Raw genomic sequence first — 22882 nt, 5'->3', positions numbered from 1 at the left:
CTCGATGCAGAACCTGTGATCTGCGTCGCGGCCAGCACGGCCCCGCCGCCGCCGGAGCATGCGGTCTGCGAAGTGCCCCGCGGTGCGGAGTCGGAGGCAGTAGCGGCATGTGTAGAGGTCGCGAGCGGCTGCCCAGGGCGTGGACTCGGCGAGGAGGAGTTGGGTGTGAGAGGGGCGGGGGATGAGGTCACGAAGGTAGGCGCAGGTTATTCTGAGACTGAGGAGGTCGCATATCGGGAGGAAGTGGGCGATGAGAAGGTGTAGTTCGGGTGGTAGACTAAGCAGGGGGCGCATGGAGGTTCACATCGGGGAAGTTGGGGAAGTGTGCAGTGGCGGCATGCGAGCATCGCGGTTGCTCCCGTTAAAAGGGTCCAGGCACAGAATACGATGGACCATATGCTTCACTTGTGCTACTGGCTAAGCAATCTAAGAATTGAGCATCGGGGCGATTAGTAGCTTCCAATGTCTTTGAATCCTCGTTGAACTTCCAGCTCAAGATCACCCTTGATTACTTTCACATGCGAAACCCTCGAGATCTCCAGCGAACTGACATGTCAGCGCCGTCCACAGGTTGCACGAATTGGATTATTAAACTGTGCCTGATGATTGGTAATAATATGGTAATCATTCCATAGTGGAGCAAAGACCAGAATTACGGTGAAGCAAAGCAGCAATGGAGCCACATCGAATCTGCGGGATGAAAATACGGCGCTTAAAATCCGTCCCCACAACAGACTATATAGAAACCCAGATCTGGCCTACATCTATCATCTCCTCATCGACCTCCACTATGGCACCATTGGGCACTATCTACACATACACTCCAAGCCCTCGGCTTGTCAAGGTACGCACGCCACATCCGATCTTAGCGGGAACCAATCCTGCCTAGATAGAAGCCACGTCGCTAAATCCCAACAGGCCCAGGCAGCGGCCAACCTGAACGGCCAGGAGCTGGTCATCGCCCCAGACTTCCAGTTTGGCAAGACGAACAAGACAGAAGAGTACCTGTCGAAGTTCCCAACAGGCAAGGTCCCTGCGTTCGAGGGTGCAGATGGAACCAACCTGATCGAATCCGATGCGATCGCGCAGTACTGTGCCGAGAGTGGGCCGGCAGCTGGACAGCTAATGGGATCGACTCCGTCGCAGCGTGCGCAGATCCGTCAGTGGATCTGCTTCGCACAGGGCGAGATCCTCGATAATGTCCAGACGCTGGCGCTCTGGCGAATGAAGATTTATCCTTATAACGAAGCGTCTGAGAAGTCGGCCATGACGAAGCTGACTCGCGCTCTTGGTGTCCTCGAGACGTACCTCAAGGGTCGTACGTGGTTGGTTGATGGCGAAAAGATTAGCATGGCGGATATTACTGTCGCCTCGAGCCTCATCTGGGGTTTCTCCATGATCATCGACGCTGAGATGCGTCAGAAACACCCAACCCTCATGGCTTGGTATGAGCGTGTCATTGAGGTGGACGGCGTCAAGGAGGCGTTCGGGCCTCAAAACTATATTGAAAAGCGTCAGGACACCCCGGAATAAATTAAAAATTGGTTGGAGGTGATTTTCAATCAGACTCAGTTATGGAGCTAAAAAAAAAAATGACAAAGACTTCTTCAACCTGGTACTATTTCCATGATTATAGCAAAGGGCATATATATACAGCTTCGGGTTAAAAATAACCATGTTACGAGGGTAAACGTTGGATATCGTGAAGAGATCGTAAAGACCGAGGCACCAATGACTTGATACAATAGAAAAATTAATTTTTTAGAGACGTGCCATGTTCCTTTCACTGCGAGGCTTTTTCATCGCTTGGGCAATATTTCGACTGGCGTGATCGGCGATGCCCATGTTGGTGACCATCGGATTCGCACCACTAGCGCTGGGAAAAACAGATGCGTCCACGACATAGAGACTATCAGTACCCCAGACTTGACAGTCGGCATCCACCACACTATTCTTGGGCGAAGACCCCATGCGGCAAGTGCCCATTTGGTGGGCGCTAGCAAAAAGTCCACGCTCGGGGTTGAGAGGCGACTTGCGACGCAACTCAGCAATCCAATTCTGCAGAGCGGTGTCATTGGTACCATCGGGAGATCCATGCTTGGAGCTTTCTGGCCGGACAAACGGCGGCATGTCGCGATAAGAAATGTGAAATTCCTTAGCTCCCGAGATATATGCGATCTTCGCGCTGGCCACGATGCCTTCCACGATATGGCGTCGATCAAAGGCAGAAACCGTGTAATCCACCCGGACGCGTCCATCAACGGGGTCTGGATAGACGCGGCCACTGTCGCGGTCCTTGCATAGGGTGATAAAGCTGGTGCTTTTGCGCATACCAGCCGCCCACAGCTTGTAATCCAGCCCATCGCGCCAGGGGAAAACCGGGATAGCAATCGAGGGCATCATTGCCACACTTTCAATCTTCACACCGTGGCCCTTGCCGTCGAGATCCTCGAACTCATTGACCACAGTTGTCAACGCAGAGCCTTCCCATGGGCGAATGTCTTCGTCAAAAACTGCAGCGGCTCCCATCACGGGGTGAAGATGTAGGTGGCGGCCAATCTGTGAATTTTTGAGGCCGCTGCGCAGCAGCAGCAGTGGACTCTGAAGGGTACCGGAAGAGACAATGACTTTCTGAGCCTTGATTACGACCTTGCGCTTGTAGGACCCCTCAGTGCTGAGACCAAGGTATGAGTCGCGAGACGTCCAGGTTCCTTCCACGCCACGAGCGACCCGCTTTCCACCCTTCTTTGGGCCAAAGATCACCTTATCAGCCTTGATCCCTTCCAGAAATGTAGCTCCAGCTCTTGCGGCGTCAGCCAAGAATGTCTCAGTCGGCCCCTTCTTGCCAGCTGATAGGCAGCCGAGTGTGCAGTAGCCGCAGTAGTGCTCTTCATTACCGGTATTTTGAGGAACTGGTTTGGCAGCATAGCCCAATTTCCGGGCACCCTCCAGGATCACATCATTTTGACGGTTGTGTTTAATGAACTCGGTATTGACACCCATCCGCTCACAGACCCGATCTAAGCTCTTCTGAAATTCAAAAGACGTGAAAAAGGGCAAGCCACCATCGGCCCACTCCTGACGAACGTAAGCCTGTGTTTGGAGAGCCGCAGACCAGTTGATCGTTCCACCGCCACCCCACGTCGAGCCAGCGAGGATAGCCAAAGAGCCATCGTCCGTGAGTGTAGCGCCTGCATTTTCGTATAGGTTGACAAACCCTTCACCGGGCGTCATTGGGAACGCCTTTGTGGGATAATAGTATGATTTCTCGACCACCAGCACGCGCAAACCTGCTTCAGCAAGATTCTTCGCAGTCACAGCTCCACCACAACCGCTGCCAACGATGACGGCGTCGACCTCGATGGTCTCCGGGCCATCCCCTGGTGGAATTTGAATAAAGTCGTAGGCGAAGCCATCTGTCGGCTTGCCATGTACGGGCACTCGTGGAAACCCCAGGACGTCATTGATTGTGGGACTAGTCGTCACCCATGCTCGCTTGGCAATCGCAGTCAGGCCTCGGTAGATAGCCCGCAAGGGTGGCAGGCGAGATGAATCCCATCCGCGGAAGACCTTCTCTCGGAAGGCAAACGGTTGTTGATGAATAGGGGTGGTCGAACCGGTCAGCAGCAACGATCCAGCGCGTGTGCTAATAGAAAGGTCAGCCATTCTCTGTGTTTTTCCTGACACAGCAAGCATCGAACCACTGACTTGAGTGTATTCAGGATCAAACCGAATCCAAATCTTGCTTCATCATGGACGTGGTCGCCGATAATCCGCTGCACGTAGGCCCGGAAAGCTGGATTAGAGGACGCATCCTCCTCCAGATACCGCGTAGCAAGCTTCGTGGCATCGGGACCAGGGATATTTGCAGTGAGCTTAGCGATCGCTGCGTCCCACTCTTTCGTTGAGATGACCTTGTCCGAAGACGACCCAGTGGAGGCGCGGATGGATGGCACGATGGCATCCGCCAGTGCGAAGAGGATTGTCCATTGCGTCTCGGAGAAGAATCCAGCGTCTGGTACCGGAGGAACGGGTACCTCCAGGGGCGTGTAGGTGGAAAGGGACTGGTCAGACATGCTGGTGTAAGAAATCACAGCAAGAGAAACTCAGTGGACCCCGGACAGTCTACGAGAGAGCCTTTCGGGGCAGATCGAAATTATACTAGAATCTCGAACATCTCCTTCTCCACTCGACTAGCTTCTCTGGCGCGAACCGCTCGGGAATGTGAAAGGTCAATGGACGTTCACTAAGGTCGTGAAAGCTCCATTGCGAAAGGGGGAAGCCTCGGTTGCAAATCATGTTGAAAGTGATGGCAGTGTGGGGCGCCATTTCTAGTTAAAAGCAGCCGGCCAACATAATGCGGTAAGATCGTCAAAATCATACAACCTAGCGGGGTTGAGGAGAGGAAACGACCACATCACATGGGGACCCCACCCCTTCATCCGAGGAACTGCGAGCCAGAAAGGGAAAGAAGCTTCCGGCAAAGAATGGGCCCAGCGGGCCAATGCACACTGCTTACAAAGGACTAGCATACCACTGCATAGTGAATTTATACTAGGTATGTATGGGCAATCATACGAGAACGCGCGCCTCGCCTGGGGCTCCAAAAGTTCAGATCCATGGATGCAGTGATGATCATTTATCTCTCGAGCATTTGGGACATGAGATAATATCCATTTATTCCATCCTTACCTTCAGATGCCTACGTCCATAGCATTTTTCACGAACCACAATTACCGACCAGAAGCCTATCAAATCCTACTCTTTCCCTGGGCATTGGAACTGTCCATGTTCAGACCCAAGATGTAGACGACGCCCATTGTACCAAGAAAGCTATTACAGAGGGAGTCTTTCCCCAAGGATTTAAGATATACAAGATATCATTCAAAACTTGAAGTTGACGTTCTGAGTCAGACCTGCGCGGATGTGGACCGCATTGGTTCGAAAAGGGACCCGATCCCGTCGCGATATATTTCCCAGCGAAAAGACGTTGAAGGGTTAGGCCGCCCCAAGCTATTAAAGCTACAGCTGTCGCTTCGTGCACGAAGGCAGGAATCCCACCACCCGCAGCCTTTTGTTGGACAGGATGTCACCGACTTCTTTGACCACGGCAATGCAACCCCCGCCGGGCCCTGATGCTAAATTAACACTCCCGGGCCAATCCGCCACCAACCCTATCGTGTTCGAGGACGCGATGATAGTGCGTGTCCGGGTCTTTGTCGACGAGCAAAATGTCCCGGCGGAATCAGAAATAGACAGTGATGATGCGCGCAGCTGGCAATGGGTAGTTTACGACTCTCCTAGTTCCGCTGCTAAAATCCCCGTCGCGACGATTCGACTGGTACCGCCACCACAGCCACCACACGAGCTTCTGACTCACCCTGAAGCAGCGGCAACCCAGAATTTGCCAGCTTTCGATTGGTCTCACGAACCGTGTATCAAATTGACCCGCGTTGCTGTGATCCCGGAGTATCGAGGACAAGGCCTCGGACGCCGTCTTGTCGAGACGGTTCTTACGTGGGCGACGGAACATGCAGCAGAGATCGACAAAGCCTCTGCACAGCTTGCAGAGCAGCGCAATGACCCACCGCCATCTCAGAAGTGGAAGGGGTTGGTCCTTTTACATGCACAAGTGGATGTCGAGCAAATGTATCAACGCATGGGCTTTACAACAGATGAGTCACTTGGCCGGTGGGATGAAGAGGGCATCGACCATGTTGGGATGTATCGGCGACTCACGATAGCATGAAATGGGGATCTCTACAAACAGAAATAACTAAGTAATTCCCTTCGCGATTCGTCATTGTCATCACATTACATCATGATGGTTTTTCGTGTGCTATTTCTAATGAAGACTTGAGAGACGATATAAAGCGTATCTCCTTATTGGAACACTGTGCCGAGTGATATCTGTGGGCTGACTCGGATTCATCTAAAGAATAAAGAGATTATGACCAAAATCCCTGCAAGTCAGTTCGGTCAAGAAACATTCTTCATGTTGAAAAAAATTGACTGAGTTCTAGAATCTACAATATTAGTAACTGATAGGCTGATATATCACGTGATGCTGATCTGTCAATGTTTCGCGACCGCGGATTTGCATTTGACTTCCGACAAGCTTCTTCTTTGACCATGTTACGTTCCTCATTCGGCCTGAGCAGAGTGCGGGCTCCAACCCTGCGCTCTTTAGGCTCTTCTGGCATTATCCGCCAAAGCCTGAAAAATGCCAGAACGGCATCAACCGTGACCAGCCTGGAAAACTTTCCAGCTATCGGCGAGAAGCTTCACGGTTTCACCGTCCGCGAAAAGAAGCACGTCCCTGAGCTGCACCTGACAGCAGTGCAGCTGACCCATGACAAAACAAATGCGGACTACCTTCATATCGCACGCGACGACAAAAACAATGTCTTTGGTATTGGTTTCAAGACCAATCCTCCAGACGCCACAGGTGTCCCTCATATTCTGGAGCACACGACACTTTGCGGCAGTGAAAAGTATGGCAAATTCCATGCCTCAACTAGTCCGTCAGCTAATTTTTGTCACCGACAGATACCCTATCCGCGATCCCTTCTTCAAGATGCTCCCCCGTTCTCTTTCCAACTTCATGAATGCCTTCACTTCTTCCGACCACACCACTTATCCCTTCGCAACCACGAACCAGCAAGATTTTCAGAACCTTCTATCCGTCTATCTTGATGCCACCTTGCGACCGCTTCTCAAAGAGGAAGATTTCCGCCAGGAAGGCTGGCGTCTAGGCCCGGAAGACCCGCAAACATTACAGTCGAACCCTGAACAGAAGGCACAGTTGGAAGACATCGTGTTCAAGGGAGTTGTGTACAACGAGATGAAGGGCCAAATGTCAGATGCCAACTATCTGTACTACATTCGATTCAAGGAAAGTATTTTTCCTGCGATCCACAACTCTGGCGGAGATCCCGAGTACATCACGGATCTTACCCACAAGCAGCTTTTCGACTTTTCCAAGCGCAACTACCACCCAAGCAACTCAAAGATCTTGACTTATGGTGATATGTCCCTAAGCCGTCACCTGGAACAAGTCGGGGCAGTGTTGGATGGGTTTGAGATGGGGCAAGCGGATACCGATGTCAAGCTGCCCATGAAGCTCGATGGACCGGTTAATGTGACCGTGTCAGGGCCAATTGATACCTTTGCCAGCGAGGACAAGCAGTACAAGACATCCACTTCGTGGTATATGGGCGACTCTACCGATATTGTGGAAACCTTCTCCATTGGCATCATCTCATCCCTTTTGCTTGACGGATACGGTTCTCCCATGTATCGGGCTTTAATTGAGAGCGGGCTTGGTTCTTCATTCACTCCCAACACTGCTCTCGACTCATCTGGCAAGGTTCCCATTTTCTCAGTTGGTGTCAACGGAGTCAGCGAGGCTGAAGCTCCTACTGTGAAGCAGGCTATTCAAAATGCCTTCCAAGAATCCGTCTCGACTGGATTCAGCGAGGAGAAGGTACGGGGTTTCCTGCACCAGCTCGAGCTCGCCTTGCGGCATAAGACCGCCAACTTTGGCATTGGAGTGATGGAGAAGACAATCTCTTCCTGGTTCAATGGATCTAATCCTATGAAGGAGCTCGCATGGAACGATGTCATTCAGGAATTCAAGAACAGGTATGAGAAGCCAGGTTATCTTGAATCGCTGGTGGAGAAGTACCTTCTGAATGACCGCTGCATGACCTTCACCATGGTCGGAAGCCCAACGTTCAACAAAGAACTTGATGATAAAGAAGCAGTGCGCAAGGCCCGGAAACTAGAAAAGCTCGTTGAAGAGCATGGCTCGGTTGAGAAGGCGTTGACGAAGTTGACTCAAGAGGAGCTCCAGCTTCTTCAAGTGCAGCAGGATGCGCACAACGCAGACTTGAGCTGTCTTCCTTCTCTTCAGGTCAAGGATATCTCAAGAGAAAAAGAGCGCAAGCCTCTGAGAGAGTCTACTGTCGACGGCGTTGACGTTGTCTGGCGCGAGGCCCCAACTAATGGACTGACATACTTCCAAGCCGTCAATTCATTCGACGGCCTGCCAGCAGATCTTCGACTCCTGATGCCACTTTTCAACGATTGCATCATGCGTCTCGGTACCGCAAACAAGTCGATGGAGCAGTGGGAAGATCTCATTAAGCTCAAGACCGGAGGTATTTCGACTTCGAATTTCCTTGTGTCCTCACCTACCCACCTGAACAAGTTCAAAGAAGGATTGAACTTTTCTGGTTTTGCCTTGAACCGAAACACCCCTGAAATGCTGGAAATCCTATCAACTCTGGTAAACGAGACCGACTTCACGAGCGCGGCTGCGCCTGCAATGATCCAAGAGCTTCTGCGCCTGACGACCAATGGGGCCCTGGATGCAGTTGCCGGAACCGGTCATCGTTTTGCCGTGAATGCTGCCGCTGCTGGTCTCTCCCCAAGCCTTTGGGTCCAGGAACAGCAGTCTGGCCTCGAGCAATTGCAGGCGACCGCAAACCTTCTGCGTGATGCGGAATCTTCACCGGAGCGGCTCCATGAGCTGATTGAGAAGTTGCGCCTTATCCAGTCTTTCGCAATTTCCAAGTCCTCAAACCTCCGTGTGCGAATGGTTTGCGAACCTGAAAGTGCTTCGCGCAATGAGTCTGTTCTGCAGAAGTGGATGGCTGGTCTTCCACAAGTTCGTTCGCCGCAATCAACACTCTCCACTTCGGCATTCAAGCCTTTCGAAAAGGCTTTCTACGACCTCCCATACAAGGTTTCCTATTCGGGCCAAGCCACCCAAACCGTCCCATTCGCTGACCCTGCTAGTGCCCCTCTCACAGTGCTGTCGCAGCTCTTGACCCACGGTTACCTTCACCCTGAAATTCGAGAGAAGGGTGGTGCGTACGGAGCTGGTGCAAGCAACGGGCCTCTCAAGGGCATCTTCACTTTCATGAGTTACCGTGACCCCAACCCTCTAAACTCGCTGAAGGTCTTCGAGAATAGCGGCGTCTTTGCTCGCGACCGCGCTTGGTCTGAACGGGAAATTGACGAGGCCAAGCTCGGCATCTTCCAAGGCCTTGACGCACCTGTCAGCGTGGACGGAGAGGGCTCTCGATACTTCCTGAGTGGTGTGACGCATGAGATGGACCAGCGTTGGAGAGAGCAGGTCCTTGATGTGACCGCCAAGGATGTCAACGAAGTTGCCGACCGATTCTTGGTGCGGGGCTCTCAGAAGACTACCTGTGTCCTCGGCGAGAAGAAGGACTGGGCTGGCCCTGAATGGGAGGTCCGCAAGCTCTCTATGGGCCAGCAGGAGAATTCAGCTTCTGCGTAAAAAAACGGACGCCTGTCCAGTATCCGGAACAGCGTCTGTGGAGGTAGGACGACTTGCCTTCTCATGTATTTCTAATCACCACTCATCACATGTCCCTATATCTATGCATCTGCCTGTACATACCCATGTATACTACATATCACGACGAAGTCACCCTGCATTTTGTGTGGATCCCATTTGATTCCTCCAGTTTCGTACATCACGCGCTTCAAGATACATACATGCATTCGTGCATAGAGCTACTCATGTCTCCAGCTAGCCACCTCCTTTGGTTGGTAGACATGGCATCTTTCCTGATCACAGGTGATGCAAGCGCAAGAGCAAAAAAGAATGTGAGTCCCTGGTGACACACTTCTGATCTACGTTTCTCAGACCCGCCCCGAGCCTCCAAGCCTACGCCGGGCGGACTAAAAACGGAAGAACATCCCTTAATTTAAAAATTGGATAATTTCATTGACTGCTGAAATGCGATCCACATGATTTACGAGAAATCAATTTGAATTTAACACCCTAAATAAGAGCTCACATAATATGGTCATCGCGTACGGGTCATGTGACCGGGTCTGCGATGAACTACATGACTGCGCTCGAGGTCGGCGACATCGTCGATCTTTTGATAGAAAAAACCAAAAATCAAACGCGTTCCAACAAAAATTCTTCCTGGATATCTGATACAATGGATGCTACTGTGGTAGCGCAATCCAAGATCCATTATCCTCATCCATTGCCCAGGCAGGCTCTACACTTTTGTCGGCAATACCATGCAGACGCTACGTTATCGCTGGTTGGATGCTTTGCCGCAGGAAAGAAAACGCTTCGCATAATAGCTTCTGGAGCACTTCGACGGCGATTCATTGATTTTTGATACTCTTTTTCGATCCGAGACTTTGACTTCGCCCCAAGATCTCATAGCTCGTCATGGCTTAGCATGTTACCGCGAACTCGAATTGATGCTATCGCAAGATATTCTCACAAAACATGACCCAGACCATATAGGAATCAGGGATTGCATATATGGCCACCTCGGACCCGTGAGTGCTGTACTAGATGGCGCATCAGCGCTGAGTATTGGCGCTAGGGCCATGGCATATGCCGTAGTCTACGTCTGCTACGAGCTGGGCGTTCGAAGACCTTGCATCTATAATCGGATCCTCGAAGACGCCCAGAAATTAGAGAGTGATTTTAGCCAGTGGGCTAAGTCGAAGCCAGACACTACTTTCCAGCTTAGTGTTCTTCAATCGACAGGCCCGCGGCCCGAAAATCTACAAGTATTGTGGCTGCGTGTATTTCCCCTACAGGACTGACATAGGCAGAGAACCACCAGTAGTGATGCAAGTCGCAGTAAGATGGCTAGAAAGTCGCACCAGGGGCATATTTGTTGAGTGAGGATTGTTTATGATATGTGAATTAAACAGGATGCTAATACTCTAGGTTGCCTATGGTCCATTCCAAACGCCGTTGATGAAGCAGATGCTTGCGCCTAGGACCGAAGGATGGGGCATGGTAGATGGACTGAAAGCCCTTTTTGAACACGGGCTTCCCAGTATAAGCTATTCACGAAAATGCCTGCGCCAGTGCATGTAATGCGTCGTACCATTCAGGAGGAGTCTGCTAAATACGGGTTTATGCACTAGTAGATGGAGGATCAGAGATTTCCCATCTGATACTTCTTGAGTGACTACAGAGATAAAGTGTGAACTGATTCATAATACATAAACTGGCGCGTGGAACTATCACACCTAAGACAAGTGTATTGACAACTCTTGTCTCAACAGGCTAATCAACCGCTGGCCGTGGCGGTTGACGTCCCTACACTGAGAGTATTAGCCGGGCAGGACGTTTTGAGGCCGGCGGTCAACTGAGAGAGACCCTCAGGCTGGAGCTGATCAAGAGTCGTGGGCGCAGGTAGGGTTCCTACGTAAGCATTGAAGTTGTAGATTCCACAAGGGCAAGTGTCGGTGATTTCCTTCAGACTGGTTCCAGACAGAACAGTTTGGCCACCCCGGGTGACCGAGAACTTCTGTTGGCCGATGCCCATGGGAACAGAATAAGCGCTGATACCGGCCGGTGCTTGGAATGTTTGTTGGTAATTACTGCCAGACTGAACGACAACTGTGGCGGCTGATTTGAGCAGCGCGACAACGAAGACCTCGTCCGCCAGCTGATTCCATCCATTCGGCTTGCCTTCGAAGAATTGACCGGTTGAGTTGTTCGCGCCGCCTGACATAGTTGTGTCGGTTGAGTCGCAGTCTACTGTCTTCGGTGTAGGGCGATACCAATAAACGAGCTGGTCATCTGTGACATACTCGGATGGATCAGTGGCACCGGCTTTATAGGCGGCGATGAACGGCTTCATCATGTCTCGCCATCCGTCGTGAGGCCTTGAAATTTCGTTTGTTAGTTTCTGGATTACCAGCTGCATTTTGCGAGAAGCTCACATGTCCATGACCCACTTGGATGCGCCATCATCAGTGTGGGGAGACGACAATGGTCCGATGTAATGAGACTCTCCGTAGTCGTTCCAAGTAATAACCTCCACGAAGCGAGGCCCTAGAGTCAAGATCTCTTGCCAACGATGAAATGGGAGCATATCAGCCGGGAAAACCCAGTTCTTGCTGTAAGACACCTCAGCTCCGTAGTGCGTAGAAAACCACGGGGACATAGCTGCCAGAGTTAGTTGCATCCCGATCTTGCGCAGAACTCAGGGTCGGAACTCACGAGCAATATAAGGCTTTCCAGACAATGAGCTCAGATAGGAGATATCACCGTCAGTGACAGACACATGGCGGCCTGCGGCAGGCGCAAAGTTATCCCCATTACTAGGCCAGGCCATCCAGTTGAAGGCTGCGTCCACAGTATCGAAGTCGATGTCTTCTGTATGAAAGTTCGGTGCGAAGAAGATATCCTGACCAGCAGCAGATCGAATCGCCTCGATATTTACACCGTCACCATCAAATGAGGAGACGAAAGGCTTTCCGTCAACCTTCAGCTGTGCCGCATGACCAGCATAATTGGCAACGATGCTGCCAACAGTACTTCCCTGGTCGGTAGCGAACCAGTTGAAGTCGAACGAAATAAACAAGCTCATGCCAGCAGAGGCTGCGGATTCGTATGCGTATCCTAATTGTGTATTCGTGAAGTCGTCGGTACCGATATTCAGGGCAAATGCGTCTATTCCTAGAGCCTTCGCATTGATCATATCGTCGTCCCAGTCGCTGGAGCTCTGGCGGTCTCCAACCAAACCCACCTATTTGTTGTACTCGAGTCAGACAATCAAACCAGAAGGTGCGAGGAACATGCATGGATAATTAGCATGGATAACATACCATGAAATGACAGAAAACCAGTCTGTCTGTCGACGCAGAAGTAGAGGATGAGGTCGCAGCGGTCGTAGAAGTAGAAAAAGGCACTGGGAACGCCACGGCCAGCGTGGCTAGCAACCCAGCAGAAGCAAAAGAGCGGACTCCGTGCAGCATACTAAATCACGAGAGTTAGAACACCATGGCTACTGGTCTGTCGTAGCCGCTTTTCATGGTATATAGGAAGGCTATCTTCAACAAGTGCCCAACTACTCCATATCCCTGCAACTTACATGAGTGAATCTGCACAGAAACAAAAAGAAAAAAAAAAAGAAAAGGATGAAAGTGAGTAAATCTGAGATCTACAAGAAAGGATGAGGGAAGATCTGATATTTCAATTGATCGCCAGAAGCGCCCGAGTCTGAGAGCCATCTGTGTGGCGCCTTGCCGAAACCTGGCAGCCAAATCCTTGACTCCTAGCCAAGCTGCCGATCTACGAATCTTACGAGGTACAAGGCTGGCAAATAGCACATAGTGGACTGTTTGAATTCACTAGATTAAGGGTATCTTTGCCGTACGAAGCAATGATATTCAGGGCCAGAAGAAGGGCCCCTGCGTGATCACCGGCCACTAAATCCTGAGCGGGGAAATTACAGACGGTATTAAGCGCCCGGACACGAGAAACGTGGCGTGTTTCATAGTCAGATGGCTGATACGAACAAAAGAGGGCGACGGACTCCTTATACATAAGATATGTTCTCATTCCCCTTGTACGATTCCCCTGCGGAACTTGATTCGCTAAATCCTATCCTAGGGGCCTGCGCTTACGACAGACCAAGGTTCAACCTGAAGTTTATCGTTAACTCATACAGCAAAAAGAAGATGAAAGTTTTTAATGGTTTCAGGTTAATTGATTCCACTAGCTAATTAGATCAATCACAGTCTCCAGAGGTTGTTGTTCAGAGTAGTAAAGCAGTCGCAAGCAACCAATTGTGCCCCCCCTCCAAGGAGCCATATCCTGTCATTAAGAAACGTATTATTTTGTCCCACGCCGAGATATCCTCTCAGAGGAGACAGAAGCAAAGCAAATCTGGTGATCTACCGTCATTTGAACTATCCTTGTGAGTTTCTTCCGCTGTATCCATGCGCGCTCTAATCCAAAGCCAAATCGGCGAGCGCTCGCTTGTACGCCCGAACGCGTGCACTGCCAGAGGGCGACATCTTGCCGGACATACGATTCTTCTTGGACGAGGAGCTCATTTCATTGGAAAGTGGGGCAACGGAGAATTCGTGATCATGTCTCTTGCCTAGAACGCTTGGGCCAAACGCTTGGTGGCTTGCGACGGGCTGCGAGATGGGGGGCTCTAAGGTTTCGCTTCGGAGAGCGCCGTGATCTGAATCGCCAAGCTTTCCCGTGCGATCATCATTAAGAGCGTCCAGGTCTTTGCGGATGCGCTCAACTTCTCCCTTCATCTGGTGCAATTGATGCTCGCATTGAATGATCTCGGTGGTCTTCTCCGCGATGGTGTGCATGGCCTCAGCACGGCGGATCTTGTAACGGATGGATCGCCACGCGGCCTCAGGGTCGCTGCTCATCCACTTCTGGAAATCCTCGCGAGTGTTGAAAGTGTGTGTCGTCCCAGGATGGTCGTAGTCTTCGATTTGGAATATGTTGGAGCGTTGGGAAACCACGGCCGTGTCGAGTGGCAAGTTGAGGCCAGCGCCTTGCGCGTTTGGCTGAGCCTCAGTGGAAGAAGCTGCCTGGCCGCCGGTGAATCCGTTGCCTCCAAAGAAAGACATCGTGCGTTGAATAATTTGGACTCCTTGATGAAACCGGTAGATGGAAAGGATTTAGCTTGTTCGAACTTAGGGGTTGCTTGGATCACTTATCGAAGTGAAGGCAAGTGGACAGGGAGAGCGTACGAGCAGAAGGAAAGGAGCCTGAAGCAAGCTTCCAAACGGATTCAACTTAGGACCCGTGAGATCCAGGAGAGATCCTTGGTCTGACCAAGGATGAGATGAAAGGGCTATTGAAGATCACGGAGTGTATGCTAGTAGGAATCATCAGGCGATGGGATCAAGGCTTACGCTTCATACAATGCACAGGTTCAAGAGTTACAAGTAATGCATCATCTCGCTCTAAAGGGTATACAAAAACCAAACGCCAGGCGGAACATGCCATGCCAGAAACCAAAGACCCGTATTTCATGATAATCAAAATCGCTCAAATCATGGTAATTTCCTCAACCCAAATCTGGAACAACGTTAGTATAGGGGGCAAACGGCAAAGATCAAGGCTACACTCACTTCCATCTTCCCCATTTCACTCCGTTCCCGACGAGCCACATCGCGAGCAGATGTAAGAAGTAGGTCCAAATCTTCTTGATCCACCATGGTGATCATATCACCATCATCCTGTACCCTCATCTTGAGCGGACCCTGGAACCCGAATTTCTCCCGGATTCGAGCTTCAAACTCAGCATACTCGATCGTGGGCCCGATCATAATATACCGAATGTCATCAGGAGCATGGACCTTGGTTCGAAACCTGCGTACATCTGGGCGCCTTGAAGTGGCCCGCCGGTATCCAGCAGGAGAGCGCGTGCGACGCTGCCCCGGTGCCTCGCCAGGCCGGACGATCTCGAATCCAACATCGTTCAGCGGCTCGCCATCGCACGGGTCGCTGTCGAACTCGTCTTCCTCCTGAATATACTGCGGTGGCTGGTGTCGGCTTCCTCGGCCGAATCCTTGGGACATACCATGGGGTTGGCTATATGCGTCGTAGGCTTGTTGCTGGATGTAGTCATGGCCTGTGCTATAGTCGGTATCACTGTAATTCCTACGGTGTCCCGTTTGCTGTTCTTGGGCCCACTGTCCGCGCCCGGTATCAAGGGCAAGGCCCCGCAGGTTCTGCCGATTTGGGGGTCCTCTTGGCTCTGATGCGGTGCGAGTTGTGCCGATTCGGGGCTTCTGCGCTGGTGCGGGAGCGAAAGGAGGGCCCGGGTTGGGGACTTGGACGTGTTCATGGACATCTGACGCGGAGGGGCGGCGCTCTAAGCTAGCCCCTGTTCGATCCAGATCCAAGCGTGGGGGGCGAGTGCTGCGGAGAGACGATGATCGACTGTGCCCTTGAGTCAAGGGGGTAGCCCCGGCGGCGGCGGCACGATCCTCTGGAGGGGGTGTTGGCGGGAAGACGTGGCGGTTTAATGGTGGTTCGGACTGTTGACGAGTTCGGCTGCTCAAGTTTTTGTGGACAAGGTGGGTGGCTCCCCAAGACATGCCCTCTCTGTCTTCAGCAGTCAGTTTTTCAATGACCATTTCAGGCTTCCATTGGTGTTCATTGTTCTGGTTGTTGGCTGCTGCAATAAGACGGGCTTTCCCTAGATAGTCCTTGGTTTTGAGGTTCTTGACTTTAGCCGGGTTGGGCCGGTACAAGGCTCCAACGGGGATTGAGAAAACCGTATACCCCTGTGCTGAATGTTAGGCTGTGAAGGGTGGCTTTCTTGTGTTCGAGTTCTTACATCTGCATGTTCACGTATCGCATCATCAATAACGTTGTGGTCCTCGGTTACTTTTCCTTGGCAGCATATTCCAGATCCTGCATGCCGGAATCAAGCTGCTGCAAGTACACATAGCATAGACCGCGATTGAACAACACCTCGCATGAGAATAGCCGGAAATTAAGACCTAGCTGCTCATAATCGATAGATGTGTTTCCACGGAGATACAGCAGGGTGTCGTTGAAGTTCGCCAAGGCTTCTTCAAAGTCCCCTAATAAGAAATTGGAGACCCCCTGCTGGAAGTAGGCGATTGCAAGGTAGCGATCCAGCCCAACTGCTTGTTGGTAACATTCAACCTGGAGCATGCAAGTCAGTGAGCTGGACATTTGTTAGATTTCAAGTAGCTTTAGAGACATACTGCTCTACCATGTTCACCCAGCGTGGCATAGATGACACCACAGTTGAAGAGGATCTTGGAGGTGTCGGCGATCTGATCGAATTGACGCAGGGCTTCTTCGAAATTGTTCTTATCATAGGCCTCGAGTGCAGCCACCCAGGTTTCGATTTCCTGGTCAACATTAGTATGAGACTCTGAGAGGCAAAATGTTAAACCCACCTGCTTTAGCGACATTATCCTGCCGACAAGTCGATATCAGTACAAGGTAGTGTTCTCCAAAAGCGTGGGCTGGTAAATGATACAGGAAAAGAGGGCTCAACCCCTAGAGATACTCCTGCGCGGGCACACCGCTTGACCGGGAGAGTAAATGAGCCTTTGCCAGGGACCTCCACTCATTTGGGAAGACCCGACGCTATTATTATCGCGCTGCCAATGGCGTTCCAAGATGACTGGACTTGACTGACTCGCGGCTGCCAAGACCACAGAACTGCGATGCGGAGGATAAGGCGAATGCCAATGTACGGAGAGATTACGAGATTGGACCGCACATTGGATGGCAGCAAGTGTGGAAGTGTATTAATAGAATCATGCGATGGCCAGAAAGTGGAAGAGGGGGAGGAACAAGGGACCCAGTGGCGTGATAAAATGCAATGCGGTAAGACCACCAGCCGAGTTCTGCGCGAAAATTCCGGCCACAAGCAAAAAGAGCCGAATAAGGAGAGGTTGGGAAGATATCGCCAGTGTGCAGCGGGGCAGCGAGGGGCACAGTTAGCCAGGCCGAAGCGCCGGGCGTGATGAGCCCAAAAATAACTTTGTGCACCTGCAGCCCCGATGCACGCATTGGGGACTTCTTAACCGCCCTCTTCCAGTCGCCCGGGTCTTCTAGGAGATCTGATACATGAGCTCGAACGCAGGAACCGGCGCTATATGTAGGTCTCTACGATCAACACACCTTTGGCACGTTCTGCAGTTTTCGAAGTCCCCCTGGCCCACGGAGAAGAATATGTGATTCGAGGAGATTGTCGATCGGCGATGATTTAGGGGGAACAGGGCAGGGGGAAGGGGGGTAAATTGACCCATCACAAGGGAACGACAGGTGTGGTGACAGGGATGCTGGTTGGCTCCAGCCACGGGCCGTAGACAAGGATTTCCGTGCGGGGAATCGCACTAATGCCTTTCTGCGCCTGATTGGACAAGCCTCGATCTGCGTTCGGCCTGCTTCAGCGTCTCATTTGCAAGGCATCGTGGCGACTGGGAGCCACAGCGCTTGCTTGTTTTATCGTTGTACTAGACTCCCGCTGGGCAGAGCCCTCGTATTCGTACTGGCGGGAGGAGGGAATAAAGCAGTTTTCAGAGCCGATGGCAGGGAAAGGGAAGGACGCGTGTGACGAGGAAGCAAAAAGTGTGATATACGGAGCAAGCACGGGAGATTAACCATTCAGGTTGGGGCCAACAAGCTGCTATACCGACCCCCCTTCGGAGAGCACCCAGAGTATTAGTGCCTGCACTTGCTGGCAGGGATCCGAAGCAGGATCCCGGCTTCCATTGCTTGCATGATGATCTATTCCTCGTAGGATGGATGGAGACCCTCGTGCGAATAAACAATCAGCGTCATACTATGGTTGGACGACTTACTTAGAGACGATCCATGGATCCAAATGTATCTGGAATCCAGAACCACGAAAACGAAGGTCAGGTGACCATCCCAGCCCGCCGGGTCTCCATTCAACGTACGTCATCCGGGAGGGGATTTTCCATGCACTTTGTGAAGTCTCGAAGTCTCAGGAGGGATCACAGACGGCCCTTTCTAAGCACCCTTGATAATGGACCATATTTGGTTATCTCGTTCAAAATAATAGAGTGCTCAACGTTCCACTGCTCAGCAGGATTTGTACACACAGTCGCAGAGGCATGACTCACATATCACATGACTGGAGGCAAAAGCGGCTCTGTGGGCGGTGAGGGATAGTGCCTGTAGTTGCCTATAATGATGAAATCAGTGAATCGCGCCAGTGAATAACTACCAGTCCACAGCAGCAGTGAATGGCATCAGAGAGCCGACAGAAATCTCCCCCCTATCAATAAGGGCAGGGTCTGCGACCAACTAATGATGTTCTGTTTCTCATAGCAGCTTCGCTTTGGCAACTCTCTCTTCTCCAACTTCGCTCACTTCTCTCGCTTCTCTCACTTTTGCCATCGCTCTGCTCTTCATTTACCATGGCATCACACGACTCGGAAGAGAGTCGTCTTCAGGCCCTGAATGTCACTGTCCGCAACCAAGATGATCTCGAAAGGGACATCACGCGGAAGGTATGGACTGTCTAAAACGTGAGGCTCTTTTGATTCTAATTACCATGTCTAGGCCGATCAACTCCTTGCCGAGAAAGCAGAAGAGAACGAAACAAAACGTCTAGAGAAGGCCCTGGTGGAACGAGAGTATGTGCATAATCGCGAAAGCCCGTTTCTGCCTCATTAGCTGACCATGAGCTCTTCAGGAAGGTTATCAACCAGATCCGCAACACCGAAAATCAACTTGCCCACCACGCACCGGCCGCAGCGCAACGCCGCCTGCGAGGCGAACTTGACCGTTTGAAGAATCGCCGGATTGAGCTCGCCAAAGATGTGCGCGATATCCAAAATCGTATCGATGGAAAGAGACAGGCGCAACAAGATGTCTCTTCAAGTCATGGCCCAGGGCGCCTCCCGAATGAGTCACGACGGGATTATCTACTTCGTACTGGAAAGATCACTCCATTTGAACTGGCTACGGCGGGCGACCCTACCGGGGCCGAGGCTCCCTTGCGTGATGCTCTGGTGGATGTTGAAGATGAACAAATGGAGAAAGAGGAGCGCGATCGAGCGCGCCATGATGCCCCTCACCGGAACTTGGCTCGGCCAACCTTCGGATTCGATGAAGAAAGCGAGGACAGTGGCGCTGAGAGTGGCGCAAAGCGTCGAAAAATCACAGAGAGCTCCACACACACCAAAAAAGGAAAGAGCGCTCGAACTCGTACCTCCAGCTCTCCGAGTGCTTCATCTGAAGCGAGCTATGTGGCGTCAGAAGATGGAGTGCCTTCTTCAGAGGAAGAATACATGCCGGATGTCATCCCGGAGATTGAGTCCACGGCATCAAAGCGCAAGCGCGGCAAAATGCCCAAAACAAATGCCCAGTTGGAGGACCTCGGGGCCGTTGATGATGGCGATGAATCTGTTTATCAAGAGCGCTTAGAAAGTTGGGTCAATGGCCGAAGCTCTGCTCGTCGTCGCGAACAGCCTGACTATGTAGATCATGAGGACGATGAAGAATGGCACAAGCCGCATCCCAAATGGCCTAGCATGGAGCTGCCGAATGGCCTATCGATTCCCGGCGACATTGCTCATTTCCTCTTCCCATACCAGCGAACCGGGGTCCAGTGGCTCTGGGAGCTTCACCAGCAGTCTGTTGGGGGGATCATCGGTGACGAGATGGGGCTAGGGAAAACCGTCCAGGCGATCGCCTATCTGGCATCGCTGCATCATAGCAAGATGCTTGACAAGCCGGTCATTGTCGTCTGCCCCGCTACTCTCATGGTTCAATGGGTGACCGAGTTCCATAACTGGTGGCCCTCACTTCGGGTATCGATCTTGCATTCCTCTGGCAGTGGCATGTTGAATTTGAAGAAAGAAAGCAGCCGAGAGGATCAGCTGACCTCAGAGATGATGAGCGGCCGTACCCCTCGCTTTACGTCCGCTGGTCAGAAAGCTGCAAAACAGATCATCAAGCGAGTGGTGGAAGGAGGCCATGTTTTGGTCACGACTTACTCAGGGCTACAATCATACTCTGACGCGCTGGTCGACGTAGAATGGGGCTGTGCTATTCTCGACGAAGGCCATAAAATTCGCAATCCAGATGCTGCCATTACATTCAGCTGCAAGGAACTACGTACACCGCACCGAATCATTCTGTCTGGCACGCCCATTCAGAACAGCTTGGTCGACCTCTGGTCCCTCTTTGATTTCGTTTTCCCGATGCGCCTGGGGAACCTGATCACTTTCAAGACCCAATTCGAAATCCCCATCCGCCAAGGCGGCTATGCAGCTGCCTCAAATTTGCAAGTCCAGACCGCGGCTAGATGTGCCGAGACATTGAAAGATGCGATCAAGCCCTACTTGCTCCAGCGATTCAAGGCTGATGTTGCGGCCGACCTTCCACAAAAGAGTGAGCAGGTCATCTTCTGCCAGCTGACGCAATGGCAGAGGACCATCTATAAACGCTTCCTCAGCTCCGATGACATGAAGTCCATTTTCAAGGGGACAAGGAAGTCCTTTTCGGGGATTGACATGTTGCGCAAAATTTGCAATCACCCAGACCTCGCGGACCGTGAGATCAGATCCCGTGAAGAGGGATATGGCGACCCCAACAGATCCGGAAAGATGCAAGTACTGAAGGGTCTCCTGGAAGTCTGGAAAGATACCGGTCATAAGACCTTACTTTTCGCCCAGACAGTCCAGATGTTGGACATCCTCGAGAAGTTTGTCGAGTCGCTGGGGGGCTTTTCTTGGCGTCGTATGGACGGTGCGACGCCAATCAACAAACGACAGAGGCTTGTCAATGAGTTCAACAGCGACCCCGACATCCATGTCTTCCTCCTCACCACGAAAGTGGGCGGCATCGGGGTCAATCTGACCGGCGCAGACCGGGTGGTCATTTATGATCCGGATTGGAACCCCTCGACTGACATGCAGGCTCGAGAGCGTGCGTGGCGTCTGGGCCAGACACGCGATGTGACTATCTTCCGCCTCATGATGAAAGGGACCATTGAGGAAAAGATATATCACCGTCAAATCTTCAAGCAGTTCCTGACCAACAAGATCACAAAAGATCCCCATCAGCGCGAAAGCTTCCATCTCAGCGACCTCTATGATCTATTCTCGTTGACAGATGAAAATGACAAAGAGCTAGAGACGACGAAGCTCTTCGCGGATGCCGAAGTCACTTACGAAGCAGACCAAGGCCATCAGTCGGAGGATCTCAACAAGGTCCAAGGGGTGGCCAAAGTTGAGGACTTCCGCACTGATGAGGCCAACGGCGGAGGCGAGAGCAGTGGTTCTGATGGACACGGAGCAGCGAAGCCGAGTGAGGACCGTCTGATGCATAGCATCTTTTCCCGCTCCGGTGTCCATGCCGCTGTGGAACACGACCGGATCATCAACGGGAAACGCGTCGTCCGCGCAGACCAGAAGATGATTGAGGACGCAGCTCGCCGCGTCGCAAACGAAGCAGCCGAAGAGCTGCGTCGGGCTGAAGAAACGGCACGATCTCTGCCAATTGGCATTCCCACGTGGACTGGCCAGTTCGGAGTCGGTGGCCGTGGGGCACCTGCTGGAAGCACGTCGCGACCACGGGCTGGCCCCTCTTCCAGTTCCATTATAGGTGGCCTGAATCCCGGCGCAGCTTCAAGCTCTTCGAGCGCGACTCCCGCTCGCATGCCCGGGGCAAGGAGTTCGTTCCGTTGATTCGGGAGTTCTTCCTGTCCCGCCGCCAGCCGGTTCCTACCCAGGTAATCATTGATCATTTCAATCATTACTGCGGGAAGAAGGAGCGTGCGGATGAGTTCCAGCGGTTTCTCAAAGAAATTGCGGAGCTCAAGCGGGATCGCCGTGGTCGTGGCGTGTGGACTTTGCGGCCTGAAGCCGGGGGGAAGAAGGAGAGCTCTGCCAAGAAAAGCGCCTAGGCTTTGGTAGAGCTCTTGTACATATTCAGCATTAGCAAGGTAGCTCTAGGTACTACCTTGCAGTACGAATAAGATGAATTGCTTCGACGTTCTACTAGTAGAGTGTAAACGTATAGGGTGAATGTGATTACGAGACTCTCCGGAAGGTTACCTACGTACCCAGTAGGTGTGCATATCCTCCTGGAGCGCCAGAAGCTCGAGGAAACTATAGTGTCACTTAGAAATGAACCAATTGGATTAATTTGCCGCCCTGCAACCGCAGTCATCCTTTCACTTTCACGTAGATTTAAGCTCTCTTTCTACGCCGGATTACTTTGATACCTACTAGTAAAGGCATATCAACAAAACCTCGCAAGCCGTACTCCACATATTACGTGATTTCAAAGTTGGATGAGCCAGCGTAAAGGCGTGAATGAGATTTCTCTCATCTCTCGACCGTGTTTCATCTGAGGCAACATCAAGCTTCATGCTGTCCATTTGGCTTCTAACTTCTACAACCAAATTTCCCAGCTCCTCCTGACTACGCAACATATATACATGACCTCGGGATAATTCCCAGCCATTGAGCAACGGCCTTGTGGCCGCGTTGCGATGTCTGCGCTCGATTCCGCATCTCGTAATGGAGGAGTCTGTTGACAAAGTCGCTTCCGGATGGACTTCGC

General features: G+C 51.8%; 9 protein-coding genes across 9 annotated transcripts; 4 read left to right on the top strand and 5 right to left on the bottom strand.

Annotated features, from left to right (window-relative positions):
• Nucleotides 1–790: 790 nt before the first annotated feature.
• N7468_002689 (glutathione S-transferase family protein) lies at nucleotides 791–1533 on the top strand (the record flags this gene model as incomplete). Its single annotated transcript, XM_058471986.1, has 2 exons — nucleotides 791–844; nucleotides 919–1533. The coding sequence occupies 2 exons, from the start codon at nucleotides 791–793 to the stop codon at nucleotides 1531–1533; spliced, it is 669 nt and encodes a 222-aa protein (XP_058335127.1).
• Nucleotides 1534–1761: 228 nt separating this feature from the next.
• N7468_002688 (GMC family oxidoreductase) lies at nucleotides 1762–4076 on the bottom strand (the record flags this gene model as incomplete). The annotated part of the gene is made up of 2 exons (XM_058471985.1): nucleotides 1762–3646; nucleotides 3709–4076. The coding sequence occupies 2 exons, from the start codon at nucleotides 4074–4076 to the stop codon at nucleotides 1762–1764; spliced, it is 2253 nt and encodes a 750-aa protein (XP_058335126.1).
• A 1010-nt stretch (nucleotides 4077–5086) lies between these two features.
• Nucleotides 5087–5749, top strand: N7468_002687 (GNAT family N-acetyltransferase; the record flags this gene model as incomplete). Its single annotated transcript, XM_058471984.1, has 1 exon — nucleotides 5087–5749. The coding sequence occupies one exon, from the start codon at nucleotides 5087–5089 to the stop codon at nucleotides 5747–5749; it is 663 nt and encodes a 220-aa protein (XP_058335125.1).
• Nucleotides 5750–6078: 329 nt separating this feature from the next.
• On the top strand, nucleotides 6079–9310 carry cym1 (pitrilysin family metalloprotease cym1; the record flags this gene model as incomplete). The annotated part of the gene is made up of 2 exons (XM_058471983.1): nucleotides 6079–6494; nucleotides 6550–9310. 2 exons carry the CDS (start codon nucleotides 6079–6081, stop codon nucleotides 9308–9310), a joined length of 3177 nt encoding a protein of 1058 aa, XP_058335124.1.
• Nucleotides 9311–11090: 1780 nt separating this feature from the next.
• Nucleotides 11091–12786, bottom strand: N7468_002685 (glycoside hydrolase family 71 protein; the record flags this gene model as incomplete). Its single annotated transcript, XM_058471982.1, has 4 exons — nucleotides 11091–11691; nucleotides 11749–11974; nucleotides 12029–12557; nucleotides 12637–12786. The coding sequence occupies 4 exons, from the start codon at nucleotides 12784–12786 to the stop codon at nucleotides 11091–11093; spliced, it is 1506 nt and encodes a 501-aa protein (XP_058335123.1).
• Nucleotides 12787–13761: 975 nt separating this feature from the next.
• N7468_002684 (uncharacterized protein) lies at nucleotides 13762–14409 on the bottom strand (the record flags this gene model as incomplete). The annotated part of the gene is made up of 1 exon (XM_058471981.1): nucleotides 13762–14409. The coding sequence occupies one exon, from the start codon at nucleotides 14407–14409 to the stop codon at nucleotides 13762–13764; it is 648 nt and encodes a 215-aa protein (XP_058335122.1).
• Nucleotides 14410–14833: 424 nt separating this feature from the next.
• N7468_002683 (putative PB1 domain protein) lies at nucleotides 14834–16740 on the bottom strand (the record flags this gene model as incomplete). The annotated part of the gene is made up of 6 exons (XM_058471980.1): nucleotides 14834–14863; nucleotides 14917–16077; nucleotides 16131–16207; nucleotides 16252–16465; nucleotides 16528–16677; nucleotides 16726–16740. The coding sequence occupies 6 exons, from the start codon at nucleotides 16738–16740 to the stop codon at nucleotides 14834–14836; spliced, it is 1647 nt and encodes a 548-aa protein (XP_058335121.1).
• A 295-nt stretch (nucleotides 16741–17035) lies between these two features.
• N7468_002682 (uncharacterized protein) lies at nucleotides 17036–17347 on the bottom strand (the record flags this gene model as incomplete). Its single annotated transcript, XM_058471979.1, has 1 exon — nucleotides 17036–17347. One exon carries the CDS (start codon nucleotides 17345–17347, stop codon nucleotides 17036–17038), a length of 312 nt encoding a protein of 103 aa, XP_058335120.1.
• A 1376-nt stretch (nucleotides 17348–18723) lies between these two features.
• On the top strand, nucleotides 18724–22220 carry N7468_002681 (DNA-dependent ATPase RAD26; the record flags this gene model as incomplete). Its single annotated transcript, XM_058471978.1, has 4 exons — nucleotides 18724–18816; nucleotides 18869–18942; nucleotides 19002–21878; nucleotides 21941–22220. The coding sequence occupies 4 exons, from the start codon at nucleotides 18724–18726 to the stop codon at nucleotides 22218–22220; spliced, it is 3324 nt and encodes a 1107-aa protein (XP_058335119.1).
• Nucleotides 22221–22882: the final 662 nt, after the last annotated feature.

The sequence above is a fragment of the Penicillium chermesinum genome (genome assembly GCF_028974085.1).
Source record: "Penicillium chermesinum strain IBT 19713 chromosome Unknown utg000002l:1.0-5270490.0:1.0-5274688.0, whole genome shotgun sequence".
Taxonomy (NCBI): Eukaryota; Fungi; Ascomycota; class Eurotiomycetes; order Eurotiales; family Aspergillaceae; genus Penicillium; species Penicillium chermesinum.
The sequence above is the reverse complement of the archived record's forward strand: the minus strand, read 5'-3'. Positions and strand labels throughout refer to the sequence as shown.